At 54.4% G+C, this 13,769-nt stretch overlaps 1 protein-coding gene across 3 annotated transcripts; it reads left to right on the top strand.

Annotated features, from left to right (window-relative positions):
- The first annotated feature begins 4,041 nt into the window (after nucleotides 1-4,041).
- Nucleotides 4,042-13,381, top strand: LOC127048847 (uncharacterized). Of its 3 annotated transcripts, none has more exons than XM_050948903.1 (5): nucleotides 4,047-4,605; nucleotides 8,938-9,021; nucleotides 10,585-10,822; nucleotides 11,897-12,103; nucleotides 12,859-12,995. In XM_050948903.1, exons 1-5 carry the CDS (start codon nucleotides 4,219-4,221, stop codon nucleotides 12,894-12,896), a joined length of 954 nt encoding a protein of 317 aa, XP_050804860.1. In that variant the 5' UTR covers nucleotides 4,047-4,218; the 3' UTR covers nucleotides 12,897-12,995. The 3 variants fall into 3 exon arrangements, with proteins under 3 accessions (XP_050804861.1, XP_050804860.1, XP_050804859.1); XM_050948902.1 differs by having other exon boundaries at nucleotides 4,058-4,605; nucleotides 12,882-13,381; XM_050948904.1 differs by lacking the exon at nucleotides 11,897-12,103 and having other exon boundaries at nucleotides 4,042-4,605; nucleotides 12,882-13,381.
- Nucleotides 13,382-13,769: the final 388 nt, after the last annotated feature.

Here is a 13,769-nt window from a genome sequence, read left to right as displayed (position 1 = left end):
TCTTATGGGGCCTGGTCCTCCCACCCCTTCCCTGAGGATGGGGCTGCTGTGGACCAGAGGTCCTGTCCATGCTGACTCAGGAGGAAGGCCCCGCGTGCCTTTAAAACCAGGCTGTTTATCCAGAAAGCCTTTCTCTGGCCCCTGGAGGGTGGGGGTTGAACTTGTGTTTCTCCCCAGGGGCTGACTTCAAAGGGCTGATAACCAGAGGAACTAGGGAGCATCCCCCCTCCAGCTGCACAATTGCGCGTTTAACACAATGGACCCCATGGCATTAACCCTCCTTCGCTACTGTTTGACTCACTTCAGTAACGTGAATCTGACTGCCCCAAGGCTTGTCCAGGATACTGCAGAAGAGGGTCAGGCTGGAGGGAGCTGAACGGGTGGTGAGCCTGGGTTCTCTCTCTGCATTTCTCCTCCCAGCTCGCTAGTTCCCTCCTTCCCATGCACCCTCCCAACCTCCAATAAAATTGAGAACTTTTCTCCCTTACACAAAAGAGTAAAAGCAGCCCTCTGTCCGCTGGCATGGGCCCCTTCAGCCCATCTGCTTTCCTGTTCTGTTTGCAGGGCTCAGGCCAAGTGTGCACCACCTGGCTTCTGCCACCAGCCGAGCTGGTTGACCCTGTTGCAGTGCGTGCAGGGTGGGATCCACCACCCCCAGGCCCCAGTCAGCTCTGGCAGCTGATTTCCTTCCAGGGATCCAGCTGTGTGCAATCCCCTATGTACACCCACCAGCCCCTGCATGACAGCAGCATGGCAAGCACTGGTACCGAGATGGCTATGCCCATGTTTGGGGCTCCTATGATGGATGTTACATCCCCCAAACCTTCCATCTTCATGGACGTGCACTTCCAGCCCATCCCCAGGGCAAGGAGGGGGGTGAGCGACCTGGGACAGGAGGGGTAGAGAAGCTGCATGCAGGGCCTGCTGGGCTCCTCTGATGTGGAACTGCAGCCTGGAGAAACTAGCATCCTTGGAGCCAATGCTGAGGTAAAGCACCTTCTGGCTGGGTTGGCAGAGATGCCCCTGTTAGCCTGCAGAGGTGCCATGCCCTGCCCTGTGTATCATGGCTGGGCAGGGCAGTGGTGCTGTGGCCCCATGCCACGGCCTGGGAGTTGGCAGAGATGCCCCCCGTTAGCCTGCAGAGGTGCCATGCCCTGCCCTGTGTATCATGGCTGGGCAGGGCAGTGGTGCTGTGGCCCTATGCCACCACCTGGGAGCACTGCACATGGGGCCTGCAGCAGGCACTCAGATGTCAGGGTGATGGGCGGCTGTTGAAGATCTTAGGATAGAGGAGGCTGCAGCAGAGGATCCTGGAATGTCCCTTGCAATGCAATGCTCTGCACAGCAGTGTCTGGGCCCTTTCCCTGTAACAGGGATGCCCCTGCCCCCAATCTCCTGCAGGCGGTGCTCCCAATCCGACACCACTTTTCTCCCAGTAAGAAGCATGAGGAGGGCAGGGAGGAGGTCATGACGGAGCTGAGGGCTTGGGCTTCCTTGCAGACCTGTGGGGGAATGCACCCCTGTGTGCAATGTCTCATGTGGGGGGGGGGATTTGGCCCTGAGGAGAGGGCCAAAGGAAGGCAGATGCACAAATTAAGTCCTGCTTAGGGGGCTGCCTTGGCCTTGCACTGGCCCTCAACCCAGGGTTGAATTCCTCCCCTTCCCCACGGAGGAACCCCCGTGGCTAGGTGTAGGGGGAACTGCCCCTGCCATGCCACATGGCCCCCTTCTAGGAACGCCCTCTGCAGTGTCTGAAACTCAACAGTTCACACGTGCAGGCAGTGCAGCTTACTGGGATGGAGCTTGGAGCGTCTATCAGGATTGTGGCCTTGTTACGCTAGGTGCTGTACAGATCCTTAGGGAGAGAAAGACCCTGGCCTGAAGTGCTCATGCACTAAGTATAAGGTACGAGGCAGCAGGTGAATACAACGATCAGGATGAGCAAGGAACCCATAAGCTACTTGTGAGAGGAAGGCTGGCTGAGTGGTTTGGAAGACAGGAGTTCAAGTCCACTCTGACATAGATTCCCTGCAGACACTTGAGCTATTCTGTGCCTCAGTTTCCCCTTTGCAAAATAGGCGTGATCGCGCTCTGCATTTCAGTACAGCAAAGATTGTGCACGTGTGCTCTGGTTTAATGATCATGAGATACTCAGGTGCCATGGTGGTGGGAGCCTTATAAAATAGGTTTGGAAGGGTTAGTTTATGTCAGCAAACATCAGTTTCACCAGACTCACACAAACTGAGCAAGCAGTGTTTTCATCAATCATCAAAATTTACCCACAGTCAAAGTAAGGAAAATGCTGTTTGAAAACGTTCAATGAGAGTGAAAATCCAGTGCTGCAGAGTTTGAATTAGGCTGGTTAGGAGTGGCCATGTGAACGAACAATAAACCCAGATTTGCTTTGTTGATTTAAGGGTAGTTTTGATGTGTATTTTGACCTGTGACATTGACAGTTTGGGTTTGGAACAGTTTATACAGTTTTCACTCCTTGAATCTTGCTGTTAACTGACATTAAATAATTGCCAGCCCCTCCCCTCCCCCAATGATTTCCCACAACTATGAACATTTAAATTGATAAACATCAGAAAATAAAACAGAGATTAGCCACTGAAAATAAAAGTCTTGCTATGCCTAAGAATGTTTGTGGCATAGATGTAGCTGTGTTGGTCCCAGGATATGAGAGAGAGAAGTAGAGAGAAAATCTTTTGTTGGGCCATATATTGGGAAGTACGAGCGTCTGGCCTTCCCAGAGCTTTTGTACAGGTCTGGGGAAGGGAACAGGCGGGTCTAAGCTAAATCCAAACTGCGACAGATCGTTGGATCACACACGCTATAGGACAGGGTTCTCAACCAGGAGCCCATGACCCCCTGGAGTGGGGGTGTATGAGCTGGTTTCACAGGTCCATGGGGACTCATGGCTGAAACCTGAGCCCCAGCACCCCCATGGGGCTGAAACTGAGAGCCTTGGTGTCCCTCAGAGGGCTGAAGCCACAAGCCCTGGAGTCCCCCGTGGGGCAGAAAGCTCGAGCCCTGGTGCCCCTGTGGGTCTCAAGCCTGGAGCCATGGAGCTGAAATGAGACTCTCCGCTTCATAAGTCTAAAGCTGGGGACCCAGAGCCCTGGTGCCCTGCGAGGCAGAAACCTGGAGACCCTTTCCCCTCCGCCCCAGAAGCTGAAGCCCTGAGCCTCCAGTCCTGCAGGGCTAAAGGCCTAAGCCCGCCACCTGCTCCACAGCAGGAGTTTTTACAGCATGTTGGGAGGGTCTCAGACAGAAAACGGAGAACCCCTGCTGTAGGAGAACACAAAATTAAGTGGACAATTAAGGGTTAGATTGTGAAGATCTGGGTCCATTCGATATAGGGTCAGTCCAATGGTCCATCTAGCCCAGTCTCCTGTCTTCTGACTGTGGCCAGGCCCAGAAAATACTCAGAGGGAATGAACAAAACAGGGCAATTTCAAATGAATCATTCCCAGTCAGCCAGTCCAAGCTTCTAGCAATCAGAGGCTCTGGACAACCAGAACATGGGATTGCTCTCTGACCATCTTGGCTAACAGCCATGGACGGACTTGTCCTCCAGGAACTTCTCTAGTTCTTTTTTGAAGCTCAGTGGTTTGAGCATTGGCCTGCTAAACCCAGAGTTGTGAGTTCAATGCTTGAGGGGGCCACCTAGGGATTGGGGCCAAAAATCTGTCCAGATTGGTCCTGCTTTGAGCAGGAGGTTGGACTAAATACCTTCTGAGGTCCCTTCCAACCCTGATATTCTAGTCTATGATACTTTTGACCTTCACAACATCCCCTGGCAATGAGTTCCTCAGGTTAACTGGGTGGCAAGTGGGTGTGAAGAGCTCCCTGGTGAGATTACAATAAGCTAAACTGTCACAGTCTGGTAAAGGCTCAAACGTTTACTATCACAGGGCGACAGCTCCAGCGTCAAGCCAGGGGCGGCTCCAGGCCCAAGAATGCCAAGCGGATGCTTGGGGCGGCATGCCACGGGGGGCGCTCTGCCATGGACCACTGGAGCCGTGGGACCGGCGACCGGCAGAGCGCCCCCCGCGACAGGCGGCCCCGCTTGAGACAGCGAAATGTCGAGAGCCGCCCCTGCGCCAAGCACACCTCCGGCCTCGCAGGACTCCAGGAGCAGGCGCCTGCTGGTCTCTGCCTGAGGCTTTGCCCAGCGGAGTTTGCAGGGCGCATGGAGGGGCGGCTCTACGCGAAATGCCCGGCCGGGGGAGGAGCCGGCGGGCTGCGGAGAGCGGGGCTGGGCGCGCCGGCCCGGCTGCTTTCGCTTTCGGCTCGCAGGAAATGGCTGAGAGCGGCGACGGGGCGCGCTGCACCCCGGCGGGGGGACGGGAGGGCGCAGCGGAGTCTCCCGGCGGCGGGGCGAGCTCCGAGCCTGGGCAGCGCGCAGGGGCCAAGCTTGGGAGGGGCCGAGCGGGCCGCCGCGGGCCGGAGCTGGCGCAGGGGAGAAGCGCTGATCCGAGCCCCGCCGAGTGGAGGGGACCCGCCCTACTGGCCTGGTTACTCTCCTTAATTGCGAAGGGCCCCGAGGTGTCCAGCGGCAGGGACCGGCCCGCCGGGGAGCCGGACACCCCGAGGCCTCAGGTGAGGACACGCAGCGTGGCCCTGCCCCAGGCCCTGGTGGTGGGGCTGGAGGGGAGGGGGGACAGTGTTCGTTTCTTGTCTAAATAACTTCTGGGGATCTCCCCCACCGCTGACGCTGCCCCCTTCTAGACGATATTTGCAGTGAACGCCCATTGCTCCTGGGTTTAGTGCAGTCTGTGGCTAACCGGCAGTTGCGCTCTACCCCAGAGCTGGGTGCATTGCAGGGCGGGCTGGGAAGGCAGAGTTCGGGGACCAACCTAGCCCAAGGGTGGTGGTTCCTCTGCCAGCAGCGCTGAGATTCTATGATTCTAAGATGCTTTGTGTGATCACTGCAGCCCTGGGGCAAGAGCCCTGGAAATAGCACCGGGGTGGGGCGACCTGTTATTTGAGAGGTGGCGAGTCTGAGCTGGGAGACAGGAATAACATGAGAATGGGCTCTCCCCATCAACCCCCACCTTTCTCCTTAGTTGACTAGAACTTTAAAAAAAAAATAGCCAAGTTTAGGTACTAAGGCCCAGATCCTGGAAGATTCATAGATTCTAGGACTGGAAGGGACCTCGAGAGGTCATAGAGTCCAGTCCCCTGCCCTCATGGCAGGGCCGAATACTGTCTAGACCATCCCAGATAGACATGTATCTAACCTACTCTTAAATATCTCCAGAGATGGAGATTCCACAACCTCCCTAGGCAATTTATTCCAGTGTTTAACTACCCTGACACTTAGGAATTTTTTCCTAATGTCCAACCTAAATCTCCCTTGCTGCAGTTTAAGCCCATTGCTTCTTGTTCTATCATTAGAGGCTAAGGTGAACAGGTTTTCTCCTTCCTCCTGATGGCACCCTTTTAGATACCTGAAAACTGCTATCATGTCCCCTCTTAGTCTTCTCTTTTCCAAACTAAACAAACCCAATTCCTTCAGCCTTCCTTCATAGGTCATGTTCTCAAGACCTTTAATCATTCTCGTTGCTCTTCTCTGGACCCTCTCCAATTTCTCCACATCTTTCTTGAAATGCGGTGCCCAGAACTGGACACAATACTCCAGCTGAGGCCTAACCAGCGCAGAGTAGAGCAGAAGGACTTCTTGTGTCTTGTTTACAACACACCTGTTAATGCATCCCAGAATCACGTTTGCTTTTTTTGCAACAGTATCACACTGTTGACTCATATTAAGCTTGTGGTCCACTATAACCCCTAGATCCCTTTCTGCCGTACTCCTTCCTAGACAGTCTCTTCCCATTCTGTATGTGTGAAACTGATTGTTCCTTCCTAAGTGGAGCACTTTGCATTTGTCTTTATTAAACTTCATCCCGTTTACCTCAGACCATTTCTCCAATTTGTCCAGATCATTTTGAATTTTGACCCTGTCCTCCAAAGCAGTTGCAATCCCTCCCAGTTTGGTATCGTCTGCAAATTTAATAAGCGTACTTTCTATGCCAACATCTAAATTGTTGATGAAGATATTGAACAGAGCCGGTCCCAGAACAGACCCCTGCGGAACCCCACTTGTTATACCTTTCCAGCAGAATTGGGAGCCATTAATAACTACTCTCTGAGTACAGTTCTCCAGCCAGTTATGCATCCACCTTATAGTAGCCCCAGCTAAATTGTATTTGCCTAGTTTATCGATAAGAATATCATGTGAGACCGTATCAAATGCCTTACTAAAGTCTAGGTATACCACATCCACTGCTTCTCCCTTATCCACAAGGCTTGTTATCGTATCAAAGAAAGCTATCAGATTGGTTTGACACGATTTGTTCTTTACAAATCCATGCTGGCTGTTCCCTATCACCTTACCACCTTCCAAGTGTTTGCAGATGATTTCCTTAATTACTTGCTCCATTATCTTCCCTGACACAGAAGTTAAACTAACTGGTCTGTAGTTTCCTGGGTTGTTTTTATTTCCCTTTTTATAGATGGGCACTATATTTGCCCTTTTCCAGTCTTCCGGAATCTTTCCTGTCTCCCATGATTTTCCAAAGATAATAGCTAGAGGCTCAGATACCTCCTCTGTTAGCTCCTTGAGTATTCTAGGATGTATTTCATCAGGCCCTGGTGACTTGCAGGCCTCTAACTTTTCTAAGTGATTTTTAACTTGTTCTTTTTTAATTTTCTCTTCTAAACCTACCCCCTTCCCATTAGCATTCACTATGTTAGGCATTCCTTCAGACTTCTCGGTGAAGACCGAAACAAAGAAGTCATTAAGCATCTCTGCCATTTCCAAGTTTCCTGTTACTGTGTCTCCCTCCTCACTGAGCAGTGGGCCTACCCTGTCCTTGGTCTTCCTCTTCTAATGTATTGATTTTAGGCTCTTCCCCTCTGTTGATTTTGATGGAAGGGAGGAGCCTAAATACTTTTGAGGATTTGGGCCTAATTCCCTTGTCGTCCAGAAATCTCAAAGAACATTATTTAATTCCAAGGCCAGAAGAGCCCATTGTGATCATCTAGTCTGACACTTCCCCCTCCCCCATACCACTGGCCAGAGACCTGCCTCCAGAATAATTCCTAGAGCAGAAATTGTTGCTAATTACTCTTACCATTAAAAACTGATGCCTTATTTCCAGTATGAATTTGTCTAGTTTTAATTTCCAGGCATTGGATCATGTTACACTTTTCTCTGTGAGATTGAAGAGCCTATTATTAAATATTTGTTTCCAACGTAGGTACTTGTAGATCATGATCCAGTCACCCCATCTCCCAAAAGATACTTTGGAATTGTAACGAGTACAGAAAAGGGCAGCAAAAATGAGGGGTATGGAGCAGCTTCCAGATGAGGAGAGATTAATAAGGCTGGGACTTTCCAGCTTGGAAAAGAGACGACTAAGGGGGATATGACAGAGGTCGGTATAGTCATGCCTGGTGTAGAGGACGTAGATAAGGAAGTGTTATTTACCCCTTCTCATAACACAAGAACCAAGGGTCACCAAATGAAATGAATAGGCAGCAGGTTTAAAACAAACAAAATGAAGTATTTCTTCACACAGCGCACAGTCAACCTGTGGAACTCATTGCAGGAGGATGTTGTGAAGGCCAAGACTATAACGGGGTTCAAAAAAGAACTAAGTAAGTTCATGGAGGATAGCTCCATCAATGGCTATTAGCCAGGATGGGCAGGGATGGTGTCCCTAGCCTGTTTGCCAGAAGCTGGGAAGGGGCAACAGGGGATGGATCACTTGATGATTCCCTGTTCTGTTCATTCCCTCTGGGGCACCTGGCCTTGGCCACTGTTGGAAGACAGGACGCTGGGCTAGGTGGACCTTTGGTCTGACAGAGTATGGCCGTTCTTCTGTTTTCTTTGCTAAGATAAATAGACTCAGGGAGCTCAATCTATCACTACAAGGCAGGTTTTCTAATCCTTTAATCATTGTTGTGGCTCTTCTCTGACCCCTCTCCAGTGTATCAACATCCTTGAATTATGGGCACCAGCACTGGACCCAGTGTTCCAGCAGCGGTCGCACTAGGGCCAAATAGTGAGGTCAAATAACCTCTCTGCTCCTACTCAAGGTTCTCTGTTTATACATCCCAGGATCACTTTAGCTCTTTTGGCCACATCACACTGCGAGTTCATGGTGAGCCAAGTATCCACCACGAGCCCCAAATCTTTGTCAGAGTCGCTGCTTTCTAGGATAGAATCCCCCATCCTATAACTATGGCCTGAATGTACGTTTATACTGGGCCCGATTAAAATGCAGATTGTTTGCTTGCACCTGTCCTCTTCGTTATTTACCACTCCCCCAATTTTGGGGTCAGTTTAGGCATGTGAATTCATCGAGGATTGCCGGGAGGCAAAGGAAGTACCATAGTCCCCTGTTATAGATGGGGAAACTGAGGCAGAAAGAAGGGATGTCCACCAGTGGCAGAACCAGGAATAGGACCCTGGAGTCGTGACTCTCAGTTCTGTTCCTTAACCAGTAAATAGGCTCCCTCCTTATTCACAATAGTTAGAGACAGAAAAGATGCATTAGGTCCCTCTTGCACACCCCCGTCACTGCAGCTGTGTTCCAGGGCTGTGGGTCGTTCAGATATCTGCCCAGTGGGAGACTGTTCCACAGGTTGATTCATTGGTGCTGGAACAGTTTGTACAGTGGGGGTGCTGAGAGCCATTGAACCAGCCTGTAAATCCTGGATATGATAGAAACCACTTCAAGCCCGGGGGTGCGGCAGCCCCCCAGCACCCCTAGGTCCAACACGTGTGGGTTGACTGAGCCCTTGATTTGAAGCAATCCGCCGATGTCCCCTGAAACTCATGTGATGGCAAAGGACAAAGAGATTGAAACGAGGCCAAAACACTGGGCATTACCGCTACTGTTCAATTGTCTCTTTGTCTTTAAGCTCAACGCTAACAGTGCCCAGAGTGCAGCTGGAACAGCACACGAGCTCCGGAACACAGCGGAGAGGCTGCAGACTCAGCTGGAGGTGAGGGACTTTCTGACCATTCAGATTCACTGAGACTTCGTCGTCATGATCAAACCTACACGTGACAGCACATATTAGAGACAAACCACGGTGCACCTCTCAGAGTAAGAGACACCCAGGGTAAAGCTACATGCTGTGTCTGGGGCTCGAGCCTGTGTCCATTTGTCACTGATCCAGTGATGAGGATGACTAATAATGAGTAAATACATCTATCGTTTATTTATAATATGGTAGAGCCTGGATTGTGTTAGGTGCTGTACAAAACGGTGGTCCCTGTCCCAAAGAGCTGGTGATCGAAGGACCAGGTTGCTGGGTAGTGCGAGATCCCGTTTCTTTCCTCATCGCTGTCTGACGATTCCCGATGGTTTGTGGGATCACTTTCTCCCACTAGCCTGCACTTGGGACGCTCGGCTCAGGAAGCGTTTCTGTGTCTCATGTCTTGTCCGAGGCATATAGGAGTTGTACCACATTAACTGCTCCGGTCTGGTTCGAGTGGTACAGCGCCCCCTAGTGTGGACACAGTTATGCTTATACCGGTATAGCTAGCTCTGTTCCAGAAGGGGTTCATAGATTCCAAGGCCAGAATGGACCACTGTGATCATAGAAGCTCAGGGTTGGAAGGGACCTCTGGAGGTATCTAGTCCAACCCCCTGCTCAAAGCAGGACCAACACCAACTAAATCATCCCAGCCAGGGCTTTCTCAAGCCGGGCCTTAAAAACCTCTAAGGAAGGAGATTCCACCACCTCCCTAGGGAAGCCATTCGGGTGATCATCTTGTCTGTCCTAACACTGGCTGCAGGACTTCCTGGGATGAATTCCTGCTTGGACTGGAGCACTGCTCTGAGAAACACGTAGGCTCATAGAAATGTAGAACTGGAAGGGCCCTCGGCAGATCCTCTAGGCCAGGCCCCTGCACTGAGCCAGGACTAACTGTTATCCAGCCCAGCCCTGACAGGCGTTTGTCTGACCTTGACTTTAAATTCCCAGGGAATGAGCTCTACTGATATCTGGCACCTTTATTCCAGGTTAAGTGGGTCCACACTGGGGCTTTTATCAGCATGACTTAGTAAAGAATCAGCTCTGTGTCCCCCATAGTTCTACAGGTACAAAACCCATATGTAGGGCAGGCCTCAGTTGCTCCTGTCACATTGGTTGCCCCGTGGCTCCCCTCTGGTTTTAGACAGTACTTGCTGCCTTCCAGTTTTCATGTACCTGAGCTGCTTACCTGGCTGTGGTCCCTGAGCACCTCACAGTGTTTGATGTATTTATCCTCCCAACACCCAGCGGTTGGGACGTGCTATGATCCACATTGTACAGCTGGGGAAACTGAGGCACAGAGACACCACGGCACTGGGAGTTAGGTGCCTAAACACCTTGGAGGATCTGGGCCTGCCTGAGTGACTTGCCCTAGGTCACGCAGCGAGTCAGGGATGGAACCCAGGAGTCCTGGTCCCCAGTCCCATGGTCAGATTGGGATATTGCACCGTCTCCCTGTGTCTCTGGCTGGTAGCTGCCCCTGTGCTGGGATGTTGAATAGCAATGAGCCCCTTCCACTCCCCACAGGCTCTGAAAGGCTCCTCAGACCCCGAGACACTGGAATTCCTGCAGGCACTAGAAGCGCCCGTTAGAATCGCCAGCCGTGTGCTCACTGAGAACCAGAGGCTACGGCGGGAGTTGGAGGAGTTGAAGGGCAGGTTGGCAGCCCCACCACCCCTGGAACCAGCCAGCCAGCCTCCAGCTCACTGGGCATCATCCCCCTGGACCTCCCAGACATCGCCCCCATGGGCCACCCGGAGCACAGGTAGGCCCCGGCGCGCCCTGGGCAGGCACCTCCCCTGACCGGGTTAACATGGGGGAGCCTGGGTAGGGCTGGAATGGGGGTTCCTTTCCCTTGTGAGGAGCAGGGACCAGAGCCAGGCAAGCCGAGGGAGCAGTGGGGCTGGAGTCGCCCCATTGATTGGGGCAGCAGTGCTCCACCTTGATTGGGCTGCGGCCCCCAAAATGGCTGAAAGACCCTCCTGCAGCCCATCCTCCCCCCATGACTGTCTTTACCCACAGTCCTGTGGGGCTGAGGCAGCAGGACGACTTTCCAGCCATTGCAGGAGCTGCAGGTGGAGCAGGGGAGGGTTGGCACTGTTGGGGGGGGAGGTTGGGAGGGGATTGGTGCTGCTGGGTATGTAGGGGGGCAGGGAAGGGCTGGCGCTGCTGGGCGTGGTGGAGGAGGGCAGGTGCTGCTGGGTGTGTATGGGGGGCGGGGGAGGGCTGGCACTGCTGGGTGTGGTGGGGGGAGGGCTGGTGCTGCTGGGGGTGTATAGGGGTGGGCTGGTAGGGGGTTGGTGCTGCTGGGTGTGGGAGGGGACTGGGGGGAAAGCTGGTGCTGCTGGGCGTGGTGGGTGAGGGCTGCCACTGATGGGTGTGTATGGGGGGTGGGCTGGTGCTGGGTGTGTATGGGGGTGGGCTGGGAGGAGGTTGGTGCTGCTGGGTGTGGGAGGGGCCTGGGTGGAAGGCTAGTGCTGCTGGGTGTGATGGGGGAGGGCTGGCGCTGATGAGTGTGAATGGGGGTTGGGGGAGGGCTGGTGCTGCTGGGTGTGGGAGGGGGATGGGAGCAAACTCCTATCATAGCCCCAGCTTTCCCCACTGAACCAAACTGATACTTGAGAACAGCTGGATCGATTTGGCAGGGTTAAAACAGGCAGGCCCCCTTGGGTACCAGTCTGTGTGGCATGGGGGATTTGCCCTTACCAATAGCAGTATTAGGGCATATCCCCCTCTGGGTTTGCAGCCACTAGGGGGCAGAGTGCCCTGCACAGGACCAGGGCTGGGACTCCATCCCGCTGGCTGAGCCGTGTCTCTAACCAGCCCCGTTCCCTGCCAGCCTTGCCCCTGCAGGTCCGTGTGAGCGGGAAGACGGCTGGCTGCGAGAGGCAGTTCTTGGACCAGGTGGCCCAGCTCCTCATGGCCCAGGGCATCTCCCTGCAGGCCGGGGCGTACGAGCCACACTCCAGCCACCTGCTGCTGCTCTTCTGCCCGATCTCGTCCCGCTCAGGCACAGACATCAGCAACGCCCTGGAGGGGATCCCCGGTGAGTGGCCCTTTCACCAGCATGGGCTGAGCTGTTCTCCAGCCAGTGGCCCCTGCCACCTCCACTTCCCTTAAACTAAGTGCAAAGCCCGTTAAATGAGTGGACCCAAAGTGCCTGCCTGGTGCAGGCAACGAACGGCCAGGGACTTGCCTGGCTCGTGCACCTCAATCCCGACCCGCAGCCCCAGACTCCCCACCCCAGCTGTCCATCCTCAACCCTGCTCGTCCCTTTGTGCTCCACCTCCTAACTTAGCCACTGGGCTCACAGGCCCATGCATGGGGGGTCCAACTGTGGGGGCACCCCAGAAAAAATCCACCACGGCTAGTGGATGCCTGGAGCACTGGCTGCCAGGGCAGAGGGAGTCCCTGTACTTTGACTCCACTCTGCAGCAGCAACCAGCTCGGGTTGGGGAAAGCCCCTTCCCATGGCCTCTGGACCCTGTGCTGCAGCCACTGCTGCTGGGCTGAGGAAGCTCCCCCTCCCTGATCCCTGCCTCCAGCAGAATCACCAGGCAGGAGAAGCCCCAGTGCCCTGACCCTGCTCCCCACAGAAGCACTGGGTGGGGCAGGGGAAGCCCCAGCACCCAGACCCCCACTGCAGCTTGGGGCTGGAGATTCTCTGGTCTTGCAGCTGCAGGGGGTGGGGGAGGAATGTGGGGGACTCTGCATGGAAGAGGGGCAGAGCTGTGGGAGGGGCTGTAGGCAAAAGGGGTAGGGAGGGCCCTAGGAACCCTTAATCTGCCTCTGCCCTGACAGCTGTTCTCTCCCCTCCGGCCCAGCGGCGAGGAAGATGATCCTGGTGGTGCTGCATCACCAGCCCAACGAGCAGGCCGAGCTCTACGCCAGCAGCAAGCGGGAGGCCCAGCACCCGGGGCTCCTGCACACCGTGGACAGCTGCTTCTCCACCCGTTCCGGCTTCTACCCGTGCCAGGCCAACGCCGCTGCCGTGGCCTCCGTGTCTGCCGCCCTCCAGCAACTGGCCCTGGCTGGCCACTAGGGGGCATCCCCTGCAGGAGGCAGCAGGATCTGTGAGCTGGGACGTGGCATGTCCGTGGGGCTGCGTTATGCCCTGGTGACTGTACTGTCCTGACCTGTCCTAGCTGGGACTGCCTGGGGGGCCAGTGCTGTAGCATGTTGGACTGTTACCTGTGGGAATGATCGTCTCTGGGCTGGAGCTGTTCTTACCAACCTCTGGTCCCTCCCCTCCCGTCCCCCATCACATTTAGGGCAATGCTGTGCAGCTGCATTAGTTCCTGCCACGTTATACAGCTACCCCCCCTCCGTGCTATCTCCCCACTGCCCCCAGCCTGCCCGTGAACACTGATCAGTCCCCACAGGGATCTCGTGCGAGCAGCATGATGAGACGAGCTCTGGCTCCCTTGAGTTCTGTTACAGCTGCTTCCCCTCCCTGTGGCAGGGGCCTGGTGAGCATGGAAGCGCTTTGGGCTGGACCTGGGGGGGGCAGGGCAGTCATTATGCTGGGCACACATCACTCCTCGTGCAGTCAGGGCTGCAGCCGGAGACCAAGGGAGGCTCTGTGGCCTGGCGAACAAGCGTTATGCTCTGGTGAAGGTGCTGTCTTGGCCTGTTCTTGGCAATGGGCCGCTCCCCAGCCACAGGCCCCTCATCTTTCAGACTCCAACCTGAGCTAGCTGCCTGGACCCCAG

The sequence above is a fragment of the Gopherus flavomarginatus genome, chromosome 4, assembly GCF_025201925.1.
Source record: "Gopherus flavomarginatus isolate rGopFla2 chromosome 4, rGopFla2.mat.asm, whole genome shotgun sequence".
NCBI lineage: Eukaryota > Metazoa > Chordata > Testudines > Testudinidae > Gopherus > Gopherus flavomarginatus.
This window is presented reverse-complemented; position numbering and strand designations above follow the sequence as displayed.